The sequence below is a fragment of the Balaenoptera musculus genome, chromosome 8 (assembly GCF_009873245.2).
Source record: "Balaenoptera musculus isolate JJ_BM4_2016_0621 chromosome 8, mBalMus1.pri.v3, whole genome shotgun sequence".
NCBI lineage: Eukaryota > Metazoa > Chordata > Mammalia > Artiodactyla > Balaenopteridae > Balaenoptera > Balaenoptera musculus.
Window position 1 is genome coordinate 108,009,070 of NC_045792.1, and position 26,944 is coordinate 108,036,013.

At 45.3% G+C, this 26,944-nt stretch overlaps 1 protein-coding gene and 1 non-coding gene across 2 annotated transcripts in view; both read left to right on the top strand.

The window, feature by feature from the left end:
- The window catches only part of NAP1L4 (nucleosome assembly protein 1 like 4), a 63,289-nt gene that overhangs the window by 23,820 nt on the left and 12,525 nt on the right, over window positions 1-26,944 (top strand). The window contains 7 exon segments of the mRNA XM_036859515.1: window positions 4,804-4,903; window positions 7,753-7,850; window positions 7,853-7,892; window positions 15,693-15,777; window positions 17,221-17,352; window positions 21,046-21,117; window positions 25,601-25,740. Coding sequence (XP_036715410.1) covers window positions 4,804-4,903; window positions 7,753-7,850; window positions 7,853-7,892; window positions 15,693-15,777; window positions 17,221-17,352; window positions 21,046-21,117; window positions 25,601-25,740 — 667 coding nt within the window.
- LOC118900301 lies at window positions 21,767-21,893 on the top strand. Its single transcript, XR_005021083.1, has one exon. It is a non-coding gene; the product is annotated as a small nucleolar RNA SNORA54 (small nucleolar RNA).

Genomic DNA, 26,944 nt, shown 5'->3' on the forward strand with positions numbered 1-26,944 from the left:
TGGTGTATCACATTGACTGATTTGCGTATATTGAAGAATCCTTGCATCCCTGGGATAAATCCCACTTGATCATGGTGTATGATCCTTTTAATGTGTTGTTGGATTCTGTTTGCTAGTATTTTGTTGAGGATTTTTGCATCTATATTCATCAGTGATATTGGTCTGTAATTTTCTTTTTTTGTAGTATCTTTGTCTGGTTTTGGTATCAGGGTGATGGTGGCTTCATAGAATGAGTTTGGGAGTGTTCCTTCCTCTGCAATTTTTTGGAAGAGTTTGAGAAGGATGGGTGTTAGCTCTTCTCTAAATGTTTGATAGAATTCACCCGTGAAGCCATCTGGTCCTGGACTTTTGTTTGTTGGAAGATTTTTAATTACAGTTTCAGTTTCATTACTTGTGATTGGTCTGTTCATATTTTCTATTTCTTCCTGGTTCAGTCTTGGAAGGTTATACCTCTCTAAGAATTTGTCCATTTCTTCCAGGTTGTCCATTTTATTGGCATAGAGTTGCTTGTAGTAGTCTCTTAGGATGCTTTGTATTTCTGCGGTGTCTCTTGTAACCTCTCCTTTTTCATTTCTCATTTTATTGATTTGAGTCCTCTCCCTCTTTTGCTTGATGAGTCTGGCTAATGGTTTATCAATTTCGTTTATCCTCTCAAAGAACCAGCTTTTAGTTTTATTGATCTTTGCTATTGTTTTCTTTATTTCTATTTCATTTGTTTCTACTCTGATCTTTATGATTTCTTTCCTTCTGCTAACTTTGGGTTTTGTTCTTCTTTCTCTAATTCCTTTAGGTGTGAGGTTAGATTGTTTATTTGAGATTTTTCTTGTTTCTTGAGGTAGGCTTGTATAGCTATAAACTTCTCTCTTAGAACAGCTTTTGCTGCATCCCATAGGTTTTGGATTGTTGTGTTTTCATTGTCATTTGTCTCTAGGTATTTTTTTATTTCCTCTTTGATTTCTTCAGTGATCTCTTGGTTATTTAGTGATGTATTGTTTAGCCTCCATGTGTTTGTGTTTTTACGTTTTTTTCCCTGGAATTGATTTCTAATCTCATAGTGTTGTGGTCAGAAAAGATGCTTGATACGATTTCAGTTTTCTTAAATTTACTGAGGTTTGATTTGTGACCCAAGATGTGATCTATCCTGGAGAATGTTCCATGTGCACTTGAGAAGAAAGTGTAATCTGCTGTTTTTGGATGGAATGTCCTATAAATATCAATTAAATCTATCTGGTCTATTGTGTCATTTAAAGCTTGTGTTTACTTACTGATTTTCTGTTTGGATGATCTGTCCATTAGTGTAAGTGAGGTGTTAAAGTCCCCCAGTATTATTGTGTTACTGTCGATTTCCTCTTTTATAGCTGTTAGCAGTTGCCTTATGTATTGAGGTGCTCCTATGTTAGGTGCATATATATTTATAATTGTTATATCTTCTTCTTGGATTGATCCCTTGATCATTATGTAGTGTCCTTCCTTGTCTCTTGTAACATTCATTATTTTAAAGTCTATTTTATCTGATATGAGTATTGCTACTCCAGCTTTCTTTTGATTTCCATTTGCATGGAATATCTTTTTCCATCCCCTCACTTTCAGTCTGTATGTGTCCCTAGGTCTGAAGTGGGTCTCTTGTAGACAGCATATATATGGGTCTTGTTTTTGTATCCATTCAGCAAGCCTGTGTCTTTTGGTTGGAGCATTTAATCCATTCACGTTTAAGGTAATTATCGATATGTATGTTCTTATTGCCATTTTCTTACTTGTTTTGGGTTTGTTTTTGTAGGTCCTTTTCTTCTCTTGTGTTTCCCACTTAGAGAAGTTCTTTGAGCATTTGTTGTAGAGCTGGTTTGGTGGTGCTGAATTCTCTTAGCTTTTGCTTGTCTGTAAAGCTTTTGATTTCTCCGTCAAATCTGAATGAGATCCTTGCCAGGTAGAGTAATCTTGGTTGTAGGTTCTTCCCTTTCATCACTTTAAATATATCATTCCACTCCCTTCTGGCTTGTAGAGTTTCTGCTGAGAAATCAGCTGTTAATCTTATGGGAGTTCCCTTGTATGTTATTTGTCGTTTTTCCCTTGCTGCTTTCAATAATTTTTCTTTGTCTTTAATTTTTGCCAATTTGATTACTATGTGTCTCGGCGTGTTTCTCCTTGGGTTTATTCTGTATGGGACTCGCTGTGCTTCCTGGACTTCGGTGGCTATTTCCTTTCCCATGTTAGGGAAGTTTTCGACTATAATCTCTTCAAATATTTTCTCTGATCCCTTCTCTCTCTCTTCTCCTTCTGGGACCCCTATAATGCGAATGTTGTTGCGTTTAATGTTGTCCCAGAGGTCTCTTAGGCTGTCTTCATTTCTTTTCATTCTTTTTTCTTTAGTCTGTTCCATGGCAGTGAATTCCACCATTCTGTCTTCCAGGTCACTTATCCGTTCTTCTGCCTCAGTTATTCTGCTGTTGATTCCTTCTAGTGTAGTTTTCATTTCAGTTATTGTATTGTTCATCTCTGTTTGTTTGTTCTTTAATTCTTCTAGGTCTTTGTTAAATATTTCTTCCATCTCCTCGATCTTTGCCTCCATTCTTTTTCCGAGGTCCTGGATCATCTTCACTATCATTATTCTGAATTCTTTTTCTGGAAGGTTGTCTATCTCCACTTCATTTAGTTGTTTTTCTGGCGTTTTATCTTGTTTCTTCATCTGGTATATAGCCCTCTGCCTTTTCATCTTGTCTGTCTTTCTGTGAATGTGGTTTTCGTTCCACAGGCTGCAGGATTGTAGTTCTTCTTGCTTCTGCTGTCTGCCCTCTGGTGGATGAGGCTATCTGAGAGGCTTGTGCCAGTTTCCTGATGGGAGGGACTGGTGGTGGGTAGAGCTGGGTGTCGCTCAGGTGGGCAGAGCTCAGTAAAACTTAATCCGCTTGTCTGCTGATGGGTGGGGCTTGTTTCCCTCCCTGTTGGTTGTTTGGCCTGAGGCGACCCAACACTCGAGCCTACCGGGGCTCTTTGGTGGGCTAATGGCAGACTCTGGGAGGGCTCACGCCAAGGAGTACTTCCCAGAACTTATGCTGCCAGTGTCCTTGTCCTCACAGTGAGCCACAGCCATCCCCCGCCTCTGCAGGAGACCCTCCAACACTATCAGGTAGGTCCGGTTCAGTCTCCTATGGGGTCACTGCTCCTTCCCCTGGGTCCCGATGCACACACTACTTTGTGTGTGCCCTCCAAGAGTGGAGTCTCTGTTTCCCCCAGTTCTGTCGAAGTTCTGCAGTCAAATCACGCTAGCTTTCAAAGTCTGATTCTCTAGGAATTCCTCCTCCCTTTGCCAGACCCCCAGGTTGGGAAGCCTGACGTGGAGCTTAGTACCTTCACTCCAGTGGGTGGACTTCTGCGGTATAAGTGTTCTCCGGTTTGTGAGTCACCCACCCAGCAGTTATGGGATTTGATTTTATTGTGATTGTGCCCCTCCTGCCGTCTCATTGTGGCTTCTCCTTTGTCTTTGGATGTGAGGTATCTTTTTGGTGAGTTCCAGTATCTTCCTGTCGATCATTGTTCAGCAGTTAGTTGTGATTGTGGTGTTCTCGCAAGAGGGAGTGAGAGCACGTCCTTCTACTCCACCATCTTCCCTCATTGTCCATCATTATTCTTTTTAGTGTGCAAATTGTCCCATTTGGCCAGTGGGGTCCCTTTAAGCTGGCTTCTGTGTCCTTTTGCTACGGTCCCATCCATTTTGAGTTCTCTCTAGCTTTGTGGCATAGGCGATGTTCCATTTTCCCTTGAACTTTCCTTTCCCCAGACCTGGAATCTACATTTACGCCAGGAGCCCTGTATCTTTTAGTTGGGACAGAGATTTAAAAACCAAAATATAAATGCCATCTGCCATTATTTCTAGACCTTTCAGTGGCCAGAGCTAGAGATGTGTGTTTGTGTATATTTTTAGTATTTTCATACAGTTTTGTATATACAGTTACATATGTTTTATACACATACACAGTGCTTCATGTTAGTGATTGGGATTGTAGTTAAAAGGTAAAATTGAGTGCCTACTTGTTGTATTCAGCTTGCCCGCATCACTGTCTTAGAAAAGGCGGGGGAGAACTCTAGGTCTGTGCTGCCTTTTGAGTCGGGTGAGGGCCCTAAGTTTGGGTTTCCGTACAGTGTCGCTGAGAGGGAACCTTTTCAACACAGAGCCTGTGCCGCGAGCCAGGTGTGAGCCAGTCTGCGGCACAGCTGACCTCCCTCTCAGCATCGTGTTTGTTCTTCGGGAGTCAGTACAGTGTGTGTGAGCTGTCGAGGTTGCAGGGCAGAGGGGCAGGGGTTCCTGGGAGGAGGCGGGTTTGGGCAGGAGGGCAAGGTGGGTGAAGGTGGAGGCAAAGAGCACCTGCAAGGTCTGGTGCCCCCAGGGAGCTGGTGGGAGTCGCGCTTTCCTGAGCTGGGGCAGAAGTGTGCGCTGATTTACTGAGCCACGGGCACCTTGTCCCCGTCCTCGGCTTCCGGGAGGGAGGTAGACTGCCTGAACTTAGCAAGTGACAGTGTCCTCAGTGGGGAGACTGGGGCTTCTACCGCTACGGTGAGAAGCAGAACTCTCCAGGTACCCTCGGTGTATTTATAACCATCCACTCGGGTGATTAACATAGAGTATCAAATGCCTTTAAAAATAAATATTTTTGAAACAGATGTTTTTAAGAAGCTACTTGCTATATTTACAAATTAAAGTAGATATGCAAAGGTAGTAGATATGTGTTTGTGATTTTCAACTCTTGGCTGTTGTGGGGTGGGTGTATTTTAAAATTTTTGGCCTTGTTTTTTTTTAACTCTTAATAGAAAAGCTCGCAGACCAGGTGATGCAGAATCCTCAAGTTTTGGCAGCTTTACAGGAACGACTTGACAGTGTCTCCCACACTCCTTCAAGCTACATCGAGACGTAAGTATGCCGTGAGTGAGACGACGCAACTTTAAGAAACAAAGAAAAAACCTCTCCTGGTTCCTTAGACTAGGAATAAGTATGTTTTTCATTCAGTAGACCTTGCCTGCTGAGAGCCAGGCTCTGGGGTCCCGAAGGTGAGTGCTGGGGTCAGAGCCTGGTAGAGGCTACAGGCCTGTGGCCAGGGTAGTGCGGTGTGTCAAGTTATGGGCGAGTGTACGGTGCCATCCTGTAGGGTGAGAGGCCTTCACAGGTCCCGTGAGCAGGCGGACTGGGGCATCAGCAGGGGGCGGAGGTACAGGCACATGGGGGCAGTGCTTTCTCTTCATGGTGGCTCCTGGTTCGCTAAGAGACCCAGTCCGGCCCGGCTCACCTACGTGAGCCTGCAACACCGAAACGTGGCTTATTTGGACGAGGTCTGTGTCTTGGTTGTATTCACAGAGAACACCATAAGGATGCCCACCCTTCGAGCCCTTGGACCGCTCTTCTCGGGGGCTGGCTGTCTTCCTGCCGAGGGCTGAGCTGCTCGGGGCTCCCCTCCTACAGCCAGTGCACGGCTGGCTGTCCCGCGCGGGGCTGGGGATGTTGTCACAGAGCGGGCACGCTTGGCGTCTGCTCTGCCCGTAGAGAGGGTTCTTCGGGGGGGTGACCCAGTGGGGAAGGTTCTGTGAAGTGTTTGCAGACTAGATCAGTGGGGTGTGGTGGTGCTGGGTGCAGGTAGGAGAGCTGAGCATGAGTGGTGGTTTCTAGTTTCTGGCTTCAGAAACTGGGTGAATGGGCTGGCATTTGCTGAGAGGAAATGGAGGGGAGCGAGGTTTTGTGCGATAGAGTTAGTTCCACGTTCCGTGCTGTATGTGACGTGCCTGTTGTGGGGAGAAGAACGGTGTGTAGTTACTCTTACTGTTTGGAGGCTGGCTGGGGAGGATATCTGGGTTCAGTTGGCTTAGAGGTCCTTGTATTTTTACTCCATTAGGAAGATTTGAAAGTTCGGACATAACGTTAGGTTGTGTAATTAATGTAGAAAAGAAGTACAGATGTTAATGTATTCAGTGTTATTAAATTCTTACTCTGCTTTTTCCTTGTTCTCTCACTAGCAGTAGTTGTAGAACGGTTTCTGTAGTTGGCAGTCTGTGGTGAAGGACCTTTGTCCAAACTGTGCCGTGGGTATGATTATACCAGGACAGGGTCCTTTGTGATTCAAGGCTTTTCCACTACAGTTGACCCTCTGTAGCCACGGGTTCCCTGGGTTGTGCATCTGCAGATTCAACCAACTGCGGATCAAAAATATTGGGGGAAAATTTTTCCAGAAAGTTCCAGAAAGTAAAACTTGAATTTGCCGCACGCCAGCAACTATTTACATAACATTTACATTGTATTAGGTATGGTAAGCAATCTAGTGATGATTTATAGTATATGGGAGGATGTGCTTAGTGTGCAAACACTGTACCATTTTATATAAGGGACTTGAGCATCCATGGATTTTGATATCCATAGGGTTCTGGAACCAGTCCCCCTTGATGGCTGTATTTTCTAAACAGTGCTGTGCTTGGGAGCTGCCTGGTACTGTATACCATTAGACTAACGCCAGCCCTGCCCTTGAGGAGTCAGCCCACGTGGAGGAGGACTCAGAGGGCAGGACCTAGGCCCACCAAGGGGGATAGTGTGGTTCTTTGTGGGGCCCAGGAGTCTGCTCTTTTTTTTTTTTAAATTAATTTATTTGGTTGCGCTGGGTCTTAGTTGCGGCAGGCGGGCTCCTTAGTTGCGGCATGTGGGCTCTGGTTCCTGACCAGGGATGGAACCTGGGCCCCCTGCATTGGGAGAGCAGAGTCTTAACTAACCACTGCACCACCAGGGAAGTCCGCAGGAGTCTGCTCTTTGTTCCAGATTGTGACTAAGGGCTTCAGGTTAAACAAATCATTTTAATGGGTTTAAAATGTTTTTTCCCTTCTGTTTTATAAATGTAAGGCATACAAACTAAAATGTTTCTTAGAAGGTAAAAAGTATCAAAGGGCTAAGGATCTGGTAGCTGTCTGACTCTCGACTAGAATGCACGCCTTGTCTCTGTCGTCTCTGGTTTTTCTCTCGCTGTGTCAGCAGGAGCTCGTCCTGTGGTGCTGAGTATTCCTTGAGGACATGGTTGTGGACAGGCCCTGTTTCAATCCTGCTCATCTTGGCATTGTTCCCAGTCTTCCACTTTTACAAATAATATATCAGTGGTCACACCAGCACATAAACATTTGGTTATTTCCTTAGGATAAAGTCTTAGAAGTAGATGCAAAGAATATTTTCAAGGTTCTTGTTTACCCTTAAGAAAGATGTGTCAATTAGAGGGCTCTGCCCTCAGCCTCATCAAACCTGGGAATTTAAAAAATTTTCTTCTCTCTTTTATTTAAAAAAATTTTTTTGACTATACCTCGAGGCTTGCGGGATCTTAGTTCCCCGACTAGGGATTGACCCAGGCCCTCGGCAGTGACAGCGCAGAGTCCTAAGCACTGGACCGCCAGGGAAGTCCCCCCTGGGAATTTTTTTTCATTGCCAATTTGGTAAGGAAAAGACAGCAGTTCTTTTAAATTTACATTCTTTTGGATATTTTATGAGATTGGACCTTTCTTCCGTGTTTGATTATTTGTATTTTTTGTGAATTATCTTTCAGCTTCCTCCTCCGCCACCACCCTGCTTTTGGTGGGGGGGGAGGGGAGGTGGTGTTTGTCCTTATGATTTTAGGAGCTCTTTTTCATGGTAAGGGTGTTAATTCTATGTTAACGTTAATTATTTTAGTAAAAAATAAGCATGGCTGCCTTATTTTGCAGGCATATGGATGTTTTATTTTTTATTCCCCTCTCTTTTAGTTTACCCAAAGCAGTAAAAAGAAGAATCAATGCACTGAAACAACTTCAGGTGAAATGTTGCTCATATAGAAGCAAGTTCTATGAAGAAGTTCATGACTTGGAAGAAAGTATGCAGCATTATACCAGCCTCTCTTGACAAGGTAGGGAACTCTGTTAGTAAATTTAATTAGTATATTTCAGATACTTCTTTAGGCAAAACATCCAGATGTACCCAGTGAATCATTGAATGTTACTCTTTTTATTTTTTTCTTAACATCTTCATTGGAGTATAATTGCTTTACAATGGTGTGTTAGTTTCTGCTGTATAACAAAGTGAATCAGCTATACATATACATATATCCCCATATCCCCTCCCTCTTGCGTCCCCTCCCACCCTCCCTATCCCACCCCTCTAGGTGGTCACAAAGCACCGAGCTGATCCCCTATGCTATGCGGCTGCTTCCCACTAGCTATCTATTTTACATTTGGTAGTGTATATATGTCCATGCCACTCTCTCACTTCGTCCCAGCTTACCCTTCCCCCTCCCCGTGTCCTCAAGTCCATTCTCTATGTGTGCGTCTTTATTCCTGTCCTGCCCCTAGGTTCTTCAGAACCATTTTTAGATTCCATATATATGTGTTAGCATACGGTATTTGTTTTTCTCTTTCTGACTTACTTCACTCTGTATGACAGACTCTAGGTCCATCCACCTCACTACAAATAACTCAATTTTGTTTCTTTTTGTGGCTGAGTGTTATTCCATTGTATATATGTGCCACATCTTCTTTATCCATTCATCTGTTGATGGACACTTACATTGCTTCCGTGTCCTGACTATTGTAAATAGAGCTGCAGTGAACATTGTGGTACATGACTCTTTTTGAATTATGGTTTTCTCAGGGTGTATGCCCGGTAGTGGGATCGCTGGGTCGTATGGTAATTCTATTTTTATTTTTGTTTTTTAAGGAACCTCCTTGCTATTCTCCGAGTAGCTGTATCAATTTACATTCCCACCAACAGTTCAAGAGGGTTCCCTTTCTCCACACCCTCTTCAGCATTTACTGTTTGTAGATTTTTTGATGCTGGCCATTCTGACAGGTGTGAGGATACCTCATTGTGGTTTTGATTTGCATTTCTCTGATGATAGTGATATTGAGCATCCTTTCATGTGTTTGTTGGCAATCTGTTTATCTTCTTTGGAGAAATGTCTGTTTAGGTCTTCTGCCCATTTTGGATTGGTTGTTTGTTTTTTTGATATTGAGCTGCATGAGCTGCTTATAAATTTTGGAGAGTAATCCTTTGTCAGTTGCTTAATTTGCAAATACTTTCTCCCATTCTAAGGGTTGTGTTTTCATCTTGTTTATGTTTTCCTTTGCTGTGCAAAAGCTTTCAAGTTTCATCATTAGGTCCCATTTGTTAATTTTGTTTTTTATTTCCATTCTCTAGGAGGTGGGTCAAAAAGGATCTTGCTGTGATTTATGTCATAGAGTGTTCTGCCTATGTTTTCCTATAAGTTTGATAGTGTCTAGCCTTACATTTAGGTCTTTAATATTTTCCATTGAGTTTATTTTTGTGTATGGTGTTAGGGAGTGTTCTAATTTCATTCTTTTCCGTGTAGCTGTCCAGTTTTCCCAGCACCACTTATTGAAGAGGCTGTCTTTTCTCCATTGTATATTCTTGCCTCCTTTAGCAAAAACAAGGTGACCATAGGTGTGTGGGTTTATCTCTGGGCTTTCTATCCTGTTCCATTGATCTATATTTCTTATTCTGTGCCAGTACCATAGTGTCTTGATTACTGTAGCTTTGTAGTATAGTCTGAAGTCAGAGAGCCTGATTCCTCCAGCTCTGTTTTTCTTTCTCAAGATTGCTTTGGCTATTCGGGGTCTTTTGTGTTTCCATACAAATTGTGGAATTTTTTGTTCTAGTTCTGTGAAAAATGCCATTGGTAGTTTGATAGGGATTGCATTGAATCTGTAGATTGCTTTGGGTAGTATAGTCATTTTAATAATGTTGATTCTTCCAATCCAAGACCATGGTATATCTTGCCATCTGTTTGTATCATCTTTAATTTCTTTCATCGTCTTATAGTTTTTTGCATACAGGTCTTTTGTCTCATTAGGTAGGTTTATTCCTAGGTATTTTATTCTTTTTGTTGCAGTGGTAAATGGGAGTGTTTCCTTAATTTCTCTTTCAGATTTTTCATCACTAGTGTATAGGAATGCAAGAGATTTCTGTGTGTTAATTTTGTATCCTGCTACTTTACCAAATTCATTGATTAGCTCTAGTAGTTCTCTGGTAGCATCTTTTGGATTCTCTACGTATAGTATCATGTCGTCTGCAAACAGTGACAGCTTTACTTCTTCTTTTCCGATTTGGATTCCTTTTATTTCTTTTTCTTCTCTGATTGTTGTGGCTAAAACTTCAAAACTATGTTGAATAATAGTGGTGAGAGTGGACAATCTTGTCTTTTTCCTGATCTTAGAGGAAATGGTTTCAGGTTTTCACCATTGAGAATGATGTTGGCTGTGGGTTTGTCATATATGGCCTTTATTATTTGAGGTAAGTTCTCTATATGCCTACTTTCTGGAGGGTTGTTGTTGTTTGTTGTTTTAATTAATTTATTTATTTATTTTTAATTATTTTGGCTGTGTTGGGTCTTCGTTTCTGTGCGAGGGCTTTCTCTAGTTGTGGCGAGCAGGGGCCACTCTTCATCGCGGTGTGCGGGCCTCTCGCTATCGCGGCCTCTGTTGTTGCGGAGAACAGGCTCCAGACACGCAGGCTTAGTAGTTGTGGCTCACGGGCCTAGTTGCTCCGCGGCATTTCGGATCTTCCCAGACCAGGGCTCGAACCCGTGTCCCCTGCATTGGCAGGCAGATTCTCAACCACTGCGCCACCAGGGAAGCCCCTGGAGGGTTTTTATCATAAATGGGTGTTGAATTTTGTTGAAAGCTTTTTCTGCATCTATTGAGATGATCATATGGTTTTTCTCCTTCTATTTGTTAATATGGTATATCACATTGATTTGCGTGTAATGAAGAATCCTTGCATTCCTGGGATAAACCCCACTTGATCATGGTGTATGATCCTTTTAATGTTCTGTTGGATTCTTTGCTAGTATTTTGTTGAGGATTTTTGCATCTATGTTCATCAGTGATATTGGCCTGTAGTTTTTTTCTCTGTGACATGTTTGTCTGGTTTTGGTATCAGGGTGATGGTGGCCTCATAGAATGAGTTTGGGAGTATTCCTCCCTCTGCTATATTTTGGAAGATTTTGAGAAGGATAGGTGTTAGCTCTTCTCTAAATGTTTGATAGAATTCGTCTGTGAAGCCATCTGGTCCTGGGCTTTTGTTGTTGGAAGATTTTTAACCACAGTTTCAATTTCACTGCTTGTGATTGGTCTGTTTATATTTTCTGTTTCTCCCTGGTACAGTCTCAGAAGGTTGTGCGTTTCTAAGACTGTTTCCATTTCTTCCATGTTGTCCATTTTATTGGCATATAGTTGCTTGTAGTACATGATCCTTTGTAATTCTGCAGTGTCAGTTGTTACTTCTCCTTTTTCATTTCTAATTCTATTGATTTGAGTCTTCTCCCTTCTTTTCTTGATGAGTCTGGCTAATGGTTTATCAATTTTGTTTATCTTCTCAGAGAACCAGCTTTTAGTTTTATTGATCTTTGCTATTGTTTCCTTCATTTCTTTCTCATTTATTTCTGATCTGATCTTTATGATTTCTTTCCTTCTGCTAACTTTGGGGGGTTTTTTTGTTTCTCTTTCTTTTCTCTAATTTTCTTGGTGTAAGGTTCGGTTGTTTATTTGAGATGTTTCTTGTTTCTTGAGGTAAGATTGTATTGCTATAAACTTCCCTCTTAGAACTACTTTTTGCTGCATCCGTAGTTTTGGGTCGTCATGTTTTCATTGTCATTTGTCTCTAGGTATTTTTTGATTTCCTCTTTGATTTCTTCAGTGGTCTCTTGGTTATTTAGTAGCGTATTGTTTAGCCTCCATGTGTTTGGTTTTTTTACATATATTTCCCTGTAATTGATATCTAGTCTCATAGCGTTTTGGTTGGAAAAGATACTTGATATAATTTCAGTTTTCTTAAATTTACCAAGGCTTGATTTGTGACCCACGATATGATCTATCCTGGAGAATGTTCTATGAGCACTTGAGATGAAAGTGTATTCTGTTGTTTTTGGATGGAATGTCCTATAAATATCAGTTAAGTCCATCTTGTTTAATGTATCATTTAAAGCTTGTGTTTCCTTATTTATTTTCATTTTGGATGATCTGTCCATTGGTGAAAGTGAGGTGTTAAAGTCCCCTGCTATGATTGTGTTATTTGTCAATTTCCCCTTTTATGGCTGTTAGCATTTGCCTTATGTATTGAGGTGCTCCTGTGTTGGGTGCATAAATATTTATAATTGTTATATCTTCTTCTTGGATTGATCCCTAGATCATTATGTAGTATTCCTCTTTGTGTCTTGTAATAGTCTTTATTTTAAAGTCTATTTTGTCTGATATGAGAATTGCTACTCCAGCTTTCTTTTGATTTCCATTTGCATGGAATATCTTTTTCCATCCCCTCAGTTTCAGTCTGTATGTGTCCCTAGGTCTGAAGTGGGTCTCTTGTAGACAGCATATATACGGGTCTTGTTTTTGTATCCATTCAGCCAGTCTGTTTCTTTTGGTTGGAGCATTTAATCCATTTACATTATGGTAGTTATCAATATGTATGTTCCTATTACCATTTTCTTAGTTGTTTTGGGTTTGTTATTGTAGGTCTTTTCCTTCTCTTGTGTTTCCTGCCTAGAGAAGTTCTTTTAGCATTTGTTGTAAAGCTGGTTTGGTGGTGCTGAATTCTCTTCGCTTTTGCTTGTCTGTAAAGGTTTTAATTTCTCCATCGAATCTGAATGAGATCCTTGCTGGGTAGAGTAATCTTGGTTGTAGGTTTTTCCCTTTCATCACTTTAAATATGTCCTGCCACTCCCTTCTGGCTTGCAGCGTTTCTGCTGAAAGGTCAGCTGTTAACCTTATGGGGATTCCCTTGTATGTTACTTGTTGTTCTTCCCTTGCTGCTTTTAATATTTTTTCTTTGTATTTAATTTTTGATAGTTTGATTAATATGTGTCTTGGCGTGTTTCTCCTTGGGTTTATCTTGTATGGGACTCTCTGCACTTCCTGGACTTGATTGACTATTTCCTTTCCCATATTAGGGAAGTTTTTAACTATAATCTCTCCAAATATTTTCTCAGTCCCTTTCTTTTTCTCTTCTTCTTCTGGGACCGCTATAATTCGAATGTTGGTGTGTTTAATGTTGTCCCAGAGGTCTCTGAGACTGTCCTCAATTCTTTTCATTCTTTTTTCTTTATTCTGCTCTGCAGTAGTTATTTCCACTATTTTATCTTCCAGGTCACTTATCCGTTCTTCTGCCTCAGTTATTCTGCTATTGGTTCCTTCTAGAGAATTTTTAATTTCATTTATTGTGTTGTTGATCATTGTTTGTTTGCTCTTTAGTTCTTCTAGTTCCTTGTGAAACGTTTTTTGTATTTTCTCCATTCTATTTCCAAGATTTTGGGTCATCTTTACTATCATTACTCTGAATTCTTTTTCAGGTAGACTGCCTGTTTCCTCTTCATTTGTTTGGTCTGGTGGGTTTTTACCTTGCTCCTTCATCTGCTGTGTATTTCTCTGTCTTCTCATTTTGCTTAACTTACTGTGTTTGGGGTCTCCTTTTTGCAGGCTGCAGGTTCGTAGTTCCCGTTGTTTTTGGTGTCTGCCCCCAGTGAGTAGGGTTGGTTCAGTGGGTTGTGTAGACTTTCTGGTGGAGGGGACTGGTGACTGTGTTCTGGTGGATGAGGCTGGCTCTTGTCTTTCTGGTGGGCAGAACCGCATCTGGTGGTGTGTTTTGGGGTGTTTGTGACCTTATCGTGATTTTCGGCAGCCTCTCTGCTAATGGGTGGGCCTGCGTTCCTGTCTTGCTAGTTGTTTGGCATGGGATGTCCAGCACTGGATCTTGCTGGTCTCTGAGTGGAGCTGGGTCTTAGCGTTGAGATGGAGATCTCTGGGAGAGCTTTCGCCGTTTGATATTACGTGGGCCCGTCAGGTCTCTGGTGGACCAATGTCCTGATCTCTCCCATCTCAGAGGCACAGGTCTGACACCCAGCTAGAGCACCAAGACCCTGTCAGCCACACGGCTCAGAAGAAAAGGGAGAAAAAAAGAATTATTTTAAAATAACTTTATTCATGTTTTAAGTATTTAAAAAGAAGCGAAAAAGAAGAGAGCAACCAAACCAAAAAAGGAATTCACCAATGATAGCAAGCGCTAAAATCTATACTTTAAAAAAAACAAAACAAAAAAAAATGCTCAGACAGAACCCTAGGACAAATGGTAAAAGCAGAACTATACAGACAAAATCACACAAACAAGCATACACATACACACTCACAAGAGGAGAAAAAGGAAAAAAAAAATATATATATATATCTACATATATTAAAAAAGAAGGAAGACAGCAACCAAATGAATAGACAAATCTACCAGTGATAATAAACTCTAAATACTAAACTAAGATAAACATAATACCAGAAACAAATTAGATGCAGAAAGCAAACCCCAGGTCTACAGTTGCTCTCAAAGTCCATCGCCTCAATTTTGGGATGATTTGTTGTCTATTCAGGTATTCCACAGATGCAGGGTACATCAAGTTGATTGGGAGATTTAATCTGCTGCTCCTGAGGCTGCTGGGAGAGATCTCTGTTCACACAGCTCCTGGGGTTCAGCTTTGTATTGGCCCCGCCTCTGTGTGTAGGTCGCCTGAGGGCGTATCGCTCAGACAGGACGGGGCTAAAGGAGCAGCTGATTAGGGGGCTCTGGCTCACTCAGGCCGGGGGGAGGGCGGGGTACGGAATGCGGGGTGAGCCTGTGGCGGCAGAGGCTGTCGTGATGTTGCACCAGCCCGAGGCGCGCCGTGTGTTCTTCCGGGGAAGTTGTCCCTGGATCACGGGACCCTGGCAGTGGCGGGCTGCACAGGCTCCCGAGAGGGGAGGTGTGGATAGTGACCTGTGCTTGCATACAGGCTTCTTGGTGGCTGCAGCAGCAGCCTTTGCGTCCCATGCCCGTCTGTGGGGTCCGCGCTGATAGCCACGGCTCGCACCCGTCTCTGGAGCTCGTTTAGGCGGTGCTCTGAATCCCCTCTCCTCGCGCACCCCGAAACAATGGTCTCTTGCCTCTTAGGCAGGTCCAGACTTTTTCTTGGACTCCCTCCCGGCTAGCTGTGGCGTACTAGCCCCCTTCAGGCTGTGTTCATGCAGCCAACCCTAGTCCTCTCCCTGGGATCTGACCTCCCAGCCCCAACCCGTCCCGGTGGTGAGCAGACAAGCCTCTCGGACTGGTGAGTGCTGGTTGGCACCAGTCCTCTGTGTGGGGAATTTCTCCGCTTGGCCCTCTGCACCCCTGTTGCTGCGCTCTCCTCCGTGGCTCCGAAGTTTCCCCCTGCCCACCTCCCGTCTCTGCCGGCAAAGGGGCTTCCTAGTGTGTGGAACCTTTTCCTCCTTCACAACTCCCTCCCAGAGGTGCAGGTCCCGTCCCTATTCTTTTGTCTCTGTTTTTTCTTCTTTCTTTTTTCTTTTGCCCTACCCAGGTACGTGGGGAGTTTCTTGCCTTTTGGGAAGTCTGAGGTCTTCTGCCAGCGTTCAGTAGGTGTTCTGTAGGAGTTGTTCCACATGTAGATGTATTTTTGATGTCTTTGTGGGGAGGAAGGTGATCTCCACGTCTTACTCCTCTGCCATCTTGAAGGTCTCCCCGAATGTTATTCTTTAAGCCCCAAAACTTAGAATCTTAAGCTATAAAAGCATCCAGTTTTCAGTCTTTTTATACACATTATTTACAAGTTCACTGTCTTTACTCTCAAGTTTCTGAGTAACTGAATGTAACGCTAAGAAGATGTTGTTTTTACTTAGAGAAGGGAGTTCATCACTGGGGACGCTGAGCCGACAGATGCAGAATCCGAATGGCACAGTGAAAACGAAGAGGAGGACAAGTTGGCCGTAAGTTTTTTTTAGTGAGTGCCGCTTGTGTTCTGTTTTAATGCTGTTAGAAATAAGATGGTTTTGGGTGGTGATCTAGTGGTTAGGATTCGGCGCTTTCACTGCCGTGGCCTGGGTTAAATCCCTGGTCTGGGGAACTGAGATCCCGTGCAGCGTGGCTGGTGGGGAAAAAAAAGAAATTTGATGGTTTTCTTTTACAAAGAAAAGAGCTCCTAACAGTAGGTGTGGCTTCAGCCTTAGGTTGGGTGTTTAGATTTCTTTATGACAGTGAAACCGGACAGCTTGGTTCTGTTAGTTAATGTGGTGAGCCAGACACAGTCCCCTTTCTCAGCCGTCGGTGACACCTGCACAGTGGTACAGTGAGATAAGGGATCAGGGGAGTGGAGATTAAAACATCAGAAGAAGTCTTAGTCGAGAGAACGCAAAGACCCACAAGGGAGAGCACAGTTGTGTCTAGAAGGGCAGGTACTAGAGGGTGGGCTGTGGTGGGGAGAGCATACTGGAAACACCCGTGCCATCCTGCTCGGGGACCAGCAGTGACAGTGAAGTAGCCCCAGTGCACCTCGCCACTTACATTGGTAAATGGTCCTTTTGGTGATGTGCCCTGTCCATCACCTGCTTGCCTTTTTTGGTGACGGGTATCATACCAGTGCCACGGAAAGTCCCAACATGACAAGGTGAACTTTGCTGGCCTGATTTTACATTTGGGAGTGGCTTTTCTATCCTATAGTATAAACTTCCGGGTTTTATGTTTTTGTTTTTTTAAGTGTATGTTAGTTTTGGTAGCTATATATCTTTCTGATCTTTTAAAAACATGTACAGTCTGGTGTAGTTGAAGCCATGCCTGTGGATCAATATAGTTGTGAATCAGTTCTTCATTGTGCGAGGAAAATCTGCCCGTTAACTTAAAAAGCCCCTTGTGATCATGTCCTCCTAAGAATCACATGTCAGGCCCGTGATGTTAGAAAAGACTACCCTCCTCATGGCCACGTCGCCTTTCTCGTCATCCCCCTGATGTTTGCATGGTGCCTCTGTCCCGACATCTCCGTATCCTTGGACATGCAGCTTGTGGGGCAGTTTCTTGGTGCGGGAGATCCTGGAGCATCCCTCTGGCGGTGATTATCCCAGGAGGGACAGCGAGCCAGCGCTGGGCAGCCTTCCCCAAGTCGGGGGGCACTGTATCAGCTCTGCAGCTCTTTTCCCTTGATCTAAAATTACCTCCTGGAGTTACATCTGGCTGGAGTGCCTTAAATGCTTTGTTCCTCAGAGACATTGGAAATTGTGATGGGCACAGTGGTCTTGGAGATGCAGTTTCAAAGAGCAAGGGTTTTTGATAGAAGTTTACATGGGATTCTGAAAATATGGTCTGTATTAAGCCATTCAGTTATTTGTAAAGTTGTTGCTTCATGATAAGTATCCAATTTTGCATCTTTATTTTTCTAGGGAGACATAAAAAATAAAGCAGTCATAGCGGAAAAAGAAGAAGCAGCAGCAGAAGAGCCAAACCCAAAAGGAATTCCAGAGTTCTGGTTTACCATCTTCAGAAATGTAGATATGCTAAGTGAATTAGTTCAGGTAAGCACACAGGCACATTCCCACTTTATAGAAGACATTATTTATTTGTGAACTTTCAACAGCATGTCTAGCAGTTGTTGATTGTGGGTGGAAAGGCACCTTCTGTGACCATAACTCAGAGGAGTCAGGGTCCCCGGGAGGCCTGGCTGCAGCTGGAGCCCCCGTGCGCCCTCGTGTAGCGGCCCTCTCGGAAAAGCCTGCCACGCGGAACCTCAGCCAAGCTTAGGGTCGCTTTGCCTCCTGTAAAGTGTCTGTTGTCTCACCCCAGGAAGCATGTTAACAGATTCCAGACCCTTCTCTACCTCACAGTGATGTGGACAAGTGAGAAGCGTGAGGACGAGGGGCGGGAGTGGAGGAGTTGATACTGAGCGGTGAAGTGTGCGTGCGTGCGTGTACACATGTACCCATGTGCGCGTTTACACACGGGCGCACGCTCGCTGGCACGCGGTCTTCTGTTTTGATTGATTTTTGACATTTGAAATGGGCCTGTTGTGCCGCCTTGCTAGTTGTACAAATATTTAACAAGTTGCTAATAATTTCTAATCATTTTCCTTGAAAAAGTCTTTTTTTTTTTAAATGGGAATGGCCAAACTTTCTTTGTCTTGCCTTGTTGAGCTTTCTCTAATGAAATGGTGAACCAATTAAAAGGTAACAAATGTGACTTTCCCTGAGCTGAGTTATGGTAGAAGTTTCCAGAATTCAGAAGTAGGTACTGCTCAGAAGTCCACAGAGGGGGTCATTTCTGCATTTGGACTTACTCCAGACGGGTCAGCACAGTGCTTTTATATCAGAGCACGGCCACAGGTGGCGTGCAGCTAGCTCGCTCTACTGCAGTTTGCAGAGGTTTCACAGCTGCAGTTAGAGTGGTTGCAGAGAGTTGCTGCGTTGCTGCGTCTGCTGCCTGCCTTGTTGAGTGCTTATCTGTAAGCCAGAACTGAAGAAAAGGTGGAGGGGATGAGTTTCTTACTCCCCTTCCAGACGGGGGGAACATTTAAAATACATGACTTAACAATAGCCTGTGTTTTCTTGTCTCATATGAAAAGGTGCGGTTTAAGACTACTAGACCATTGGGAATTCCCGGCGGTCCAGTGGTTAGGACTTGGCACTTTTACTGCCAGGGCCCGGGTTCAGTCCTTGGTTCGGGAACTAAGATCCCATAAGCCGAGCGGCATGGCCAAAAAAAAAAGAAAAGAAAGAAAGAATACTAGACCAAGAATACTAGAAGACTAGAATGCCATGAGCCAGAAATTTATTGGGAAAATTGAGTAATATATGCTAGAACCAGATTCTCACCCTGCCTGTATGTTAGTCACTTGGGCAACTTTTAAAACTAAATATCAGCATCAGTGCCTCCCCACCCCCAGGTCAGCGAGAGTTTGAGGTGTTGTAGACGCTCTCTCATGATTCTGATGTACCCCCAAGGGTTGAAAATCCCCGTGCCGGCAGAGCAGATGGAGAAGGGTGTGTGTACCTGTCACTGGGACGTCTCGTGGAAGTGCAGGCTCTGAGTCAGTAGGTCTGGGTGGGGCCTGAGGATCTTCGTTTCTGATGTGTCCCCCAGGTGACGCCCGTGTTGCAGGTTGGGGGCGCACTGTGAGTGTTGGCAGGGGTGTCATGAGGTAGGCTTTTTGGTGCCAGTTAGGCGACTTGATTGGGAGACCTGGCTCCCGGTGTTGCCCGGCCAGCCAGTTAGTAACCCAGGGGTGGCGCTGCTGCTTTGTCTGTAGCATTTCTTTGGTTTGGGGGGTAGTGGTACAGTCAGTTGTACTTGAATGAGGTGTCTCTTCCGTTCTCCCCAACACCTCTGTCTTAGTGTCGGTGCTTCAGTATTTATGCCACACAGTGTCTCGCTGCTTTTTGTCTTACAGTTGTAAAAAGACGTGTCATTTTTTGAGTACTCATTTAGTATGCAGAGAGTGATGAAATGTGGTTTGGGCCGTTTATAACCTGAAGCAAGTAATGGTAGTAGGTTCCATTTTGGTCAGACGTTAAATCCCAAAGGTGGGCTTGGCTGTAGGTCCTTGGGTTCTCTGTTGGTGGTGGTCAAGATAGGTCCAAAAGCAGAGTTTTGAAACTTAGGGAGAGCAGCTTTAAATCAGTCCCTGAGTTGCTTCCACTGTTGGCCCTGAGTTTTGAGCCTGCTAACTTAGGGCTTTCCGTTCTGGTCTGGGCCATAGAAGGTCCTTGGCCCTCAAGGCGTGCGGCTCTTGGAGGAGATCTAGAACATGATGGCCGTCTCCTGGCTCTGGGGCGGTACCAGTGGGTGCTGCTAGTTTGACTGCAGTGAGCTTGAAGATCCCAGTGCCGCGTATTTGGAAAACGTACTGGTGATACATTCGCCTTGGCGATTCTAGAACTAGGCATACATGCTCAGTTAGTGATACACGTGATCTTGGAGCCAAGTGTTTTCTGGTTCTAGAATTTAGGATTTGACATCTCAGACTGATGTGGCCTTCTTTGAAAACTGTTTTGGACTTACTTTTTGTCTAGAGACTTGGAAGGTGCCTTTGTTACTGCTTTTTTTTTGGTTTGTTCTATGCAGGCAGACCTCGGAGACATTGTGGGTTTGGTTCCAGACCCCTGCAATAAAGTGAATGTAGCAGTAAAGTGAGTCACATGAATTTTTTGGTTTCCCGGTGCGTCATAAAAGTTAGGTTTACACTATACTGTAATCTATCTATCAAGTGTGCGATAGCATTATGTCTCAAAAATGTACGTACCTTAATTTAAAAATACTTCATTGCTAGAAAATCCTAACCATCGTCTGACAATGCAGGGTTGTCACAAACCTTCAATTTGCAACAAGAACAACAAAAAAAACAAAAAGCAAACCAGAAAACCCACCAAAATATCTGTGAAGCACAGTAAAGTGAAGTGCATTAAACGAGGTCTGCCTGTGATGTAGAAAGAATTTATAATTGGGAAGTTGGTAGTTATCAGGCTCAACGGAACCTCAGGAAATCCTTTTGGTCCAGTCCCCAGACTTCCAGGGTGAAGTGACTGTTTCACAAATAAAGCACCTCTCGTGAGTATGTGGTCACTGGGTTTCAGGTCCTGTGATTTTTTTTTTTCTGAGTTTTTCTCAGTTGGCCTTTCTCAAATGACAGGCCCTGGTGAACTTCTGTGTTTGCATAACGATGACTCGTAAAGGCATAGAGCCATCGTTAGAAGCTCTTCCGTAGTGCCTGCCATTAGGTCTCAGACTTGCTTTGTGAGTGTCCTTGACTGTGTTTGTTGGATTTGGGATATTTATCGCCACGTGCCCTAAGCGGGGGGAATTGGCTGCCAAGGTCAGTAGCTTGTCCAGGCATTTCTTCTGATTCTGTCTCTTAGGAGATGCTGAGGACCAGCAGTCTTAATTGATGGCATTTCTGACCCCGTCTGTACTGGCAGCTGGTGGGGCTGTGAAATCAGTCAGGGCTCTTGCCCCTGGCAACGAGCGCGATACCCTTCTGCCTTGGCATTGGTGGTTACCAGTGCTCTGTGCCAGACAAAGGTGGCACCTCATTGCTGCCACTCTAAGACTGCTAATGACTGAACAAATTTGGGTGGCTTCCTGGGAGTGACAAGGACAGAATTCCAACAGGGCTAATTATCCAGTATCTAGGAGTAGATGCAACCGTGACTCAGTGAGGACATGTGTGCTGCCTGTAAAAGCTCACCAGAACTTTCTTTTCTTCTCTTTATGCTTAGGAATATGATGAGCCAATCTTGAAACACCTGCAGGATATCAAAGTGAAATTTTCAGACCCTGGGCAGCCTATGGTGAGTACTGGTTGTTTGAACTCCTGGCTGGTGTCAGAAAGGGTCAGGCCACTAAGGGTAAAGGGCTTGGAGCCAGAAATACACACCCGGCCACTCACTTGTTGGGTCACTGGAGTGAGACGCGTATTCTCACATCGCGTCCCTGGGCCTCACCTGGCCGTGTGCACAGCCGGACAGTCACTCAGTCCACCAGCTGCTCGGGGCCAGGCGCGGGGGCAGGCGCAGGAGGGGACTTCTCGGACGTGGCGTCCGCTGTGCCATGCTGTGGCCTCTGGGCTCGTTTGTTTCCTCTGTCAGATGGGGTGATGTCATCCTTCTCCTGAGTGTCTCCCAGGTTTGTGAGGATGGAATGTATGTAAAACAGGCTGCAAAGGATGGTTGGTACGTATTCAGATATAAGCAGCACTTTAGCAGAAATCCAAGATACTAGTGAAGGAAGTGGACTAGGTTTTACCTTTAAGAATAACTGCAGATAGATAAGACTGAAAAGCTGTTTCCCTGCTCTTTGATTTGCCTTGAAGCACATCCGTCCAGGATGCTTGCTCTCGTGGGCTGCCTGCCGGTTAGTGAGGGGAGTCTGACCTAAGCCAGCCTGTCCTCTTCTGTGAAGCAGCCTTGAGGCAGTGATGCCTGAGCTGGGGTCCTCGGGGAGCACTGTTCGTGACCGCCCGGTCTGCCTGTGGCTGGTGGGTTCCATTCCAGTGCCACAGCAATTTCAGCACCACACAACTGACCGCCTGCCTGGTGGCTCTTGGTTTCAGGTCTTGAAGACACAGTGCCTGAGGGCTGTGGGGCTGAGGCCCGGTCTCTTCCCCCTTCCCCACCACAGAGCGGTGTGAGGGGGATTCCCTCTACCTTGGCCTGCGGGTGATGCCTGCTGGGGGCAAGGGGTGGGGGCACACACACCTGTATCTGTCCCTTTCCTGGTCTGCTCCACTCTGGAGGTGACGTTCGCATCCCTCTGCAGGTGGGGTGTGGGCACCAGCCGGAGTGATGCCTGTTCACAGGTTGGGAGTCACTCTGGTAGCTGAGGGAGCCCCTTCTTTCCTTCCACACCCAGGTTATTGCAGTGCCTTCCTCTTGTCGATTTTTTCCCAGTAATCGCTCCTCACCTGTGCGAGGCTTGGCCACAGTGTCCCCTAGAGGCCTCCTGTGGCAGAGTGCTGTGGTTTGCTGTGATGGGTGTGAATTCTCTTTCCCTCTCTGTGTGTATCTCTGTGTGTGTGTGTGTGCATGCGCGCGTGCACGCACACACCTGTTTGATGATTCCCTTGGTCCATTCCCTTTCTTCCTCAACCCATTTGTCTTATATTTTCCTTGGTCTCTTCCATGGCTAATAGACAGGCTGGAGCCCTAGCTGTGGTAGACTCTAAGCCATTGTGAAAGTCATATGTGCTTGTATAAGAAAACTTAGAAAGTACAGAGAAGTGTACAGAACGCTCTGCACTCTGTCTTTTAGAGATAACTATCAGCAGCTTAGTGAATTCACCCATAGTTTGCCCTTTTTAAACTTATTATGAAATGGGGGCTTCCCTGGTGGCGCAGTGGTTAAGAATCCGCCTGCCAGTGCAGGGGACACAGGTTCGAGCCCTGGTCCGGGAAGATCCCACGTGCCGCGGAGCAACTAAGCCCGTGCGCCACAACTACTGAGCCCATGCACCACAACTACTGAAGCCCGCGCTCTAGAGCCCATGCTCCACAACAAGAGAAGACACCGCAATGAGAAGCCTGTGCACCGCAACGAAGAGGAGCCCCCGCTCGCCGCAACTAGAGAAAACCCGCACAGCAACAGAGACCCAACGCAGCAATCAATCAATCAATCAATCAACAAATAAATAAATAAAATGTCTAAAGAAAATAAAATGAAACCGCCTTACTTCAGAGTGAAACACAGCCAGGGTGTTCGCCCCTCCCCAGGGTCACTCTTCAGGGTCACCGTGTTTGTACCTCAGCAGAGTGGGGTCCTAGTGTGTGGACAGTGTCACGCTGCTCTCTTCACCTCATGCAGGCCCCACGGGGTGGAAGACAGTTGCTGCATCTGTGGGCTATAAAAAGGTTCAGCATTCCCCAGAATACGCCCCTGCCGCCACCACCCCGTTACAAGTTGTTGCACCGTGATCAGCTTACTTGAGCCCCAGGCTTTTGCTTACGTTTCTGATGATTCCCTCAGTTAGGTTCCTTGTAGTGTCATTACTGGGTCGAAGGAGACAAACCTTTATAAGGCCCAAAGGTGGTCCAGTTCACACTCCTGATGATGCTAGTAGTATCTTTTTACACTTTTCTTTTTGGAATAATAACATTTTTTGGTTTCTTTCTATTTTGAAATAATGTCAAGCTTAGAGCAGCGCTGCAGCAACAGTACAGAGAATCCCCACATGTCGTTTGCCTGGACTTGAGTCGTCTGCTTTGAGCACATGGGCAGCGTTGCCTGGGGCCCGCCTCCCCTCTTCTCAGCACAAGTGCCGGCAAAGGCAGTAGCAGCCGTGTTTACTTTGCTGGGCAGAAGAGATGGAATTTTACACTTAATTGCGAGTGTGGCTGGGCATTTGTCATATGTTCATGGCTGACTTGGCTGTAGGGGGGTGTGAATGAGGTCGCCTCGTCCTTGGGCCCTTTTCTGTTGGACTGTTAGACACTTTCTTTAAATCATCCCCAGTTGTGTTTGACTCATTCTTGACTAAACAGAGGCCTAGGGAAAGAAGGAAAAGTAGGAAAATATGAAGAAAGGAAGTAGCACCCTTGGTTTGGAGAAATGGCAGGAGAAGGAAATGGGGAGAGAGAGAGGAAAATAAATAATTCTGTCCATATCTATATGGACGTAATGAAGGACGGAATAGAACAGTGCCATTCGTTAGCCCATCCCAGTCCCCAAGGTGGCTCATCCACACCTGTGGTCACCACCCTCAACAGTTCTCAAGTAATAGCAGTCTCCAGTGACTGAAGTCCAAGATAAAGACCGGGTTTATGGGGCCTGGGGTCAGGCTCCGGAGAGCCATGGAGAGGGATTCCACCGACGTTCTGATCCCCACAGCTGCCGTCCTGCCCTCGCCGCACTTCGGTTTCGCCAGACTAGTGACTTGTGCTCGTTGACCTCCCTTCCCCTCCAGCCCACACCACGCTGGCAGGGGTCAGTGGCGACCTGGCCAGATCCCTGCCATCCCTTCTGAACACTGGCAGGACCGCCTCCGATCCTCTTGGCCGCTTGTGTCTGTACTTTCCAGGCCCTTGTGGCCCTTCTCTTCCTCATCCCCCTCTTGGGAGAGTTTTTATTTCACTTCCCCTTGTGGAAGTGGTTTGTTTTTAGTCTTCTTAATTTTTTTCTCAACTGATGATTGTACCATTACAATAAAAATAGAAATAGCTAACATTTAGCAAGTAATGCCTGTAAACCTGGCCCCGTTCTAAGTGCTTCCATAGATTAATCCTCAAGTGAACTCATGGAGAGAAAGGGTTGTTTATTCCATTTTGCAGGTGAGGAAACGAAAGCACAGGGACGTTGAATAGCTTCCCAGAATCACACAGCACTGACGGGCAGAGGCTGTCCAGACCCAGAGCCGGTCCTTTAGACTGTCTCTGTCATTTACTTCCCCCAGGTTGTCTTGTCAGAAGGGCTGAGGTCAGTACCTTTGCACATGCTGCTGCATCCATCCAGGTATCTTTCTGAAATAGGACGCATTCCTCAAAACAGAATTATTGGGTCCCAGAATGTTTTTTATTTTGTTAATTTTTTGATGTTGCCAAATTGCCCTTCACAAAGCCCTTTACAGTATATGAGTGGCCCTGGCTTCCCAAAACACTTGCCAGTACCATGTGTTCTTTGGACATTTTGCCCAGAAAGGGGGCGTCTCATTTTATTTTTCATTTATTACTGTGCGCACGAATATCTTCTGATTTGTTACTACTGCTTTGTACACCCTTTTGTCCATTCCTCCCATGCGTGTCTCTAGGTCTGAAGAGTGCTTTGTGAGTGAAGGATGAACTTGTCCTTGGTGTGGTTTGACGAGGCCCAGTCAGTGCCTCCCCTTCTCTCCCCACGTGGAGTCTTGGCCCTTTCGCTGCGCGGCAGAGAAGGAGCTGCTCTGCCCAAGAGAAAGGAGAGGGAGACAGGGCTGTGCTGCCGCCTTCTGCCTCCAGACCCCCACCCTGCTGTGCTCTCGGGGAAGGGAGGGTGGGGCAGCAGCGAGAAGCCACACTCCTCGGGGGAGCTTGTCCTCCCTGGGAGGGGAGGCGGCAGGGGCCCTAAGGGTGATGGGTATTTGCCCGCCTGCCGCTGTGCTTTAACTTTGTGCTGGTGGTTTTGCAGTCAACAAGTTCTTGTTATGTGGCCACACCTGTTGAGCTTTTCAGTCATGGCTTCTGCCTGTGGTGTCATGCTTAGGGAAGGGCTGGGTTCCAGTAAGTACTGTGTGATTCATAAAGTCGGTCGCTAGTTATTCATAGATTTTAAGTGGTGCTTAGCCCGATTTTTTGTCTTTTTTTCCAGTCTTTTGTATTAGAGTTCCACTTTGAACCCAACGACTACTTTACCAATTCAGTCCTGACAAAAACATACAAGATGAAGTCAGAGCCAGATAAAGCCGATCCCTTTTCCTTTGAAGGTCCTGAAATAGTTGACTGTGACGGGTAAGGAAATGCCATTTCAACTTCTTTTTCTGAAACAAAAGCAGGAGATGGTTTTACAACTTTACAAGTAAGATGGAAGTTAGGAATAAAGCAGAAAGCCTTTAATCTGTTTAGAAGCCCAAAAGACAAAGATTGAAATTAAAGAGTCTCTCTGGGAATATGATGGCTGGCACTGGGAAATGTATTAATGTGGTTACGTGGGCCAGGGTTTGGGGTAGTGGCCCAATTTCCTCGTTCTAATGAGGGCATTGGGATCTCCAGTCACCTTAAGTGAAGCAGTGGTCATTGAACTAATAAATTCCTCTCAGCAGGTATTTGTTGAGTGAATGAGTGAGTCAGTACAGGGCAGCACTGGCCTCGGTGGGGCCGCATGAGTGTGGTTGGCCTCAGGACTGAGCACCTTGGTGATTGCAGCCTGTGGCCCACCAAGGAGAGTGGCTTGGAGTTCACGCCTCTTGGTTGGTTTGAGACAGTTTGGGATATTGTTTTATTCTTGATTCAAACAATTATCCTTATTCACTGAACCAAGTACTCATCCTGATGAATCTCCCTGTGTGAGTAATACAGAACTCTGTTAAAATCCTGCTGGACTGAAATGGCCAGAGTCATGTAGATTGTTTCCCACGGCCAGGCCATCGGGTGAGAAGGCCTGCCTTCCCAGGCATGTCCTTGAGCAGACGCTATTCAGACACTGCCAGGGCTTACCTGTTGGTCCAAGGTGATTCAGAGCGCGGTCCCCACCAGGGGCCGCTCGGCACACTTGGAACCCTTGTGTCTTGCTCCGGTCACCAGTGTTTGCGGTAACCACCTGCTTGCTTTCTCCAGCTTGTCCCACTCGCGTAGTTAGTTGTCTTGAGAATTCAGGCGCCTGAGTGGGTGGCTTCCTGTGCGCTGTGGGGTCTCTGAAGGGGCAGCAGGTGACAAGCCCTTGAGTGGGCATGGTCACGGGAAGAACGTTGGAGGACCCCTGCGAGACGTCTGGGGGTTAAAGCTGTGCAGCTGCGGGAGTTGCCGCGCTGACAGCCTGCCTGGCGGCGCCCTCCGCCTTCACTGGCCTTCACGCGAGCTCACCACGTGCCGGGTGCTTGCTCGCAGGTTGTTAAGTTGTTTTGGGGTTAAGCACAGAGCTGTGATTTGCTTGCTGGGCACACGTGTGACCAGTTTTTCTCATGGAGTGTGTACCCGTGATCACGGTCTTGTCCCT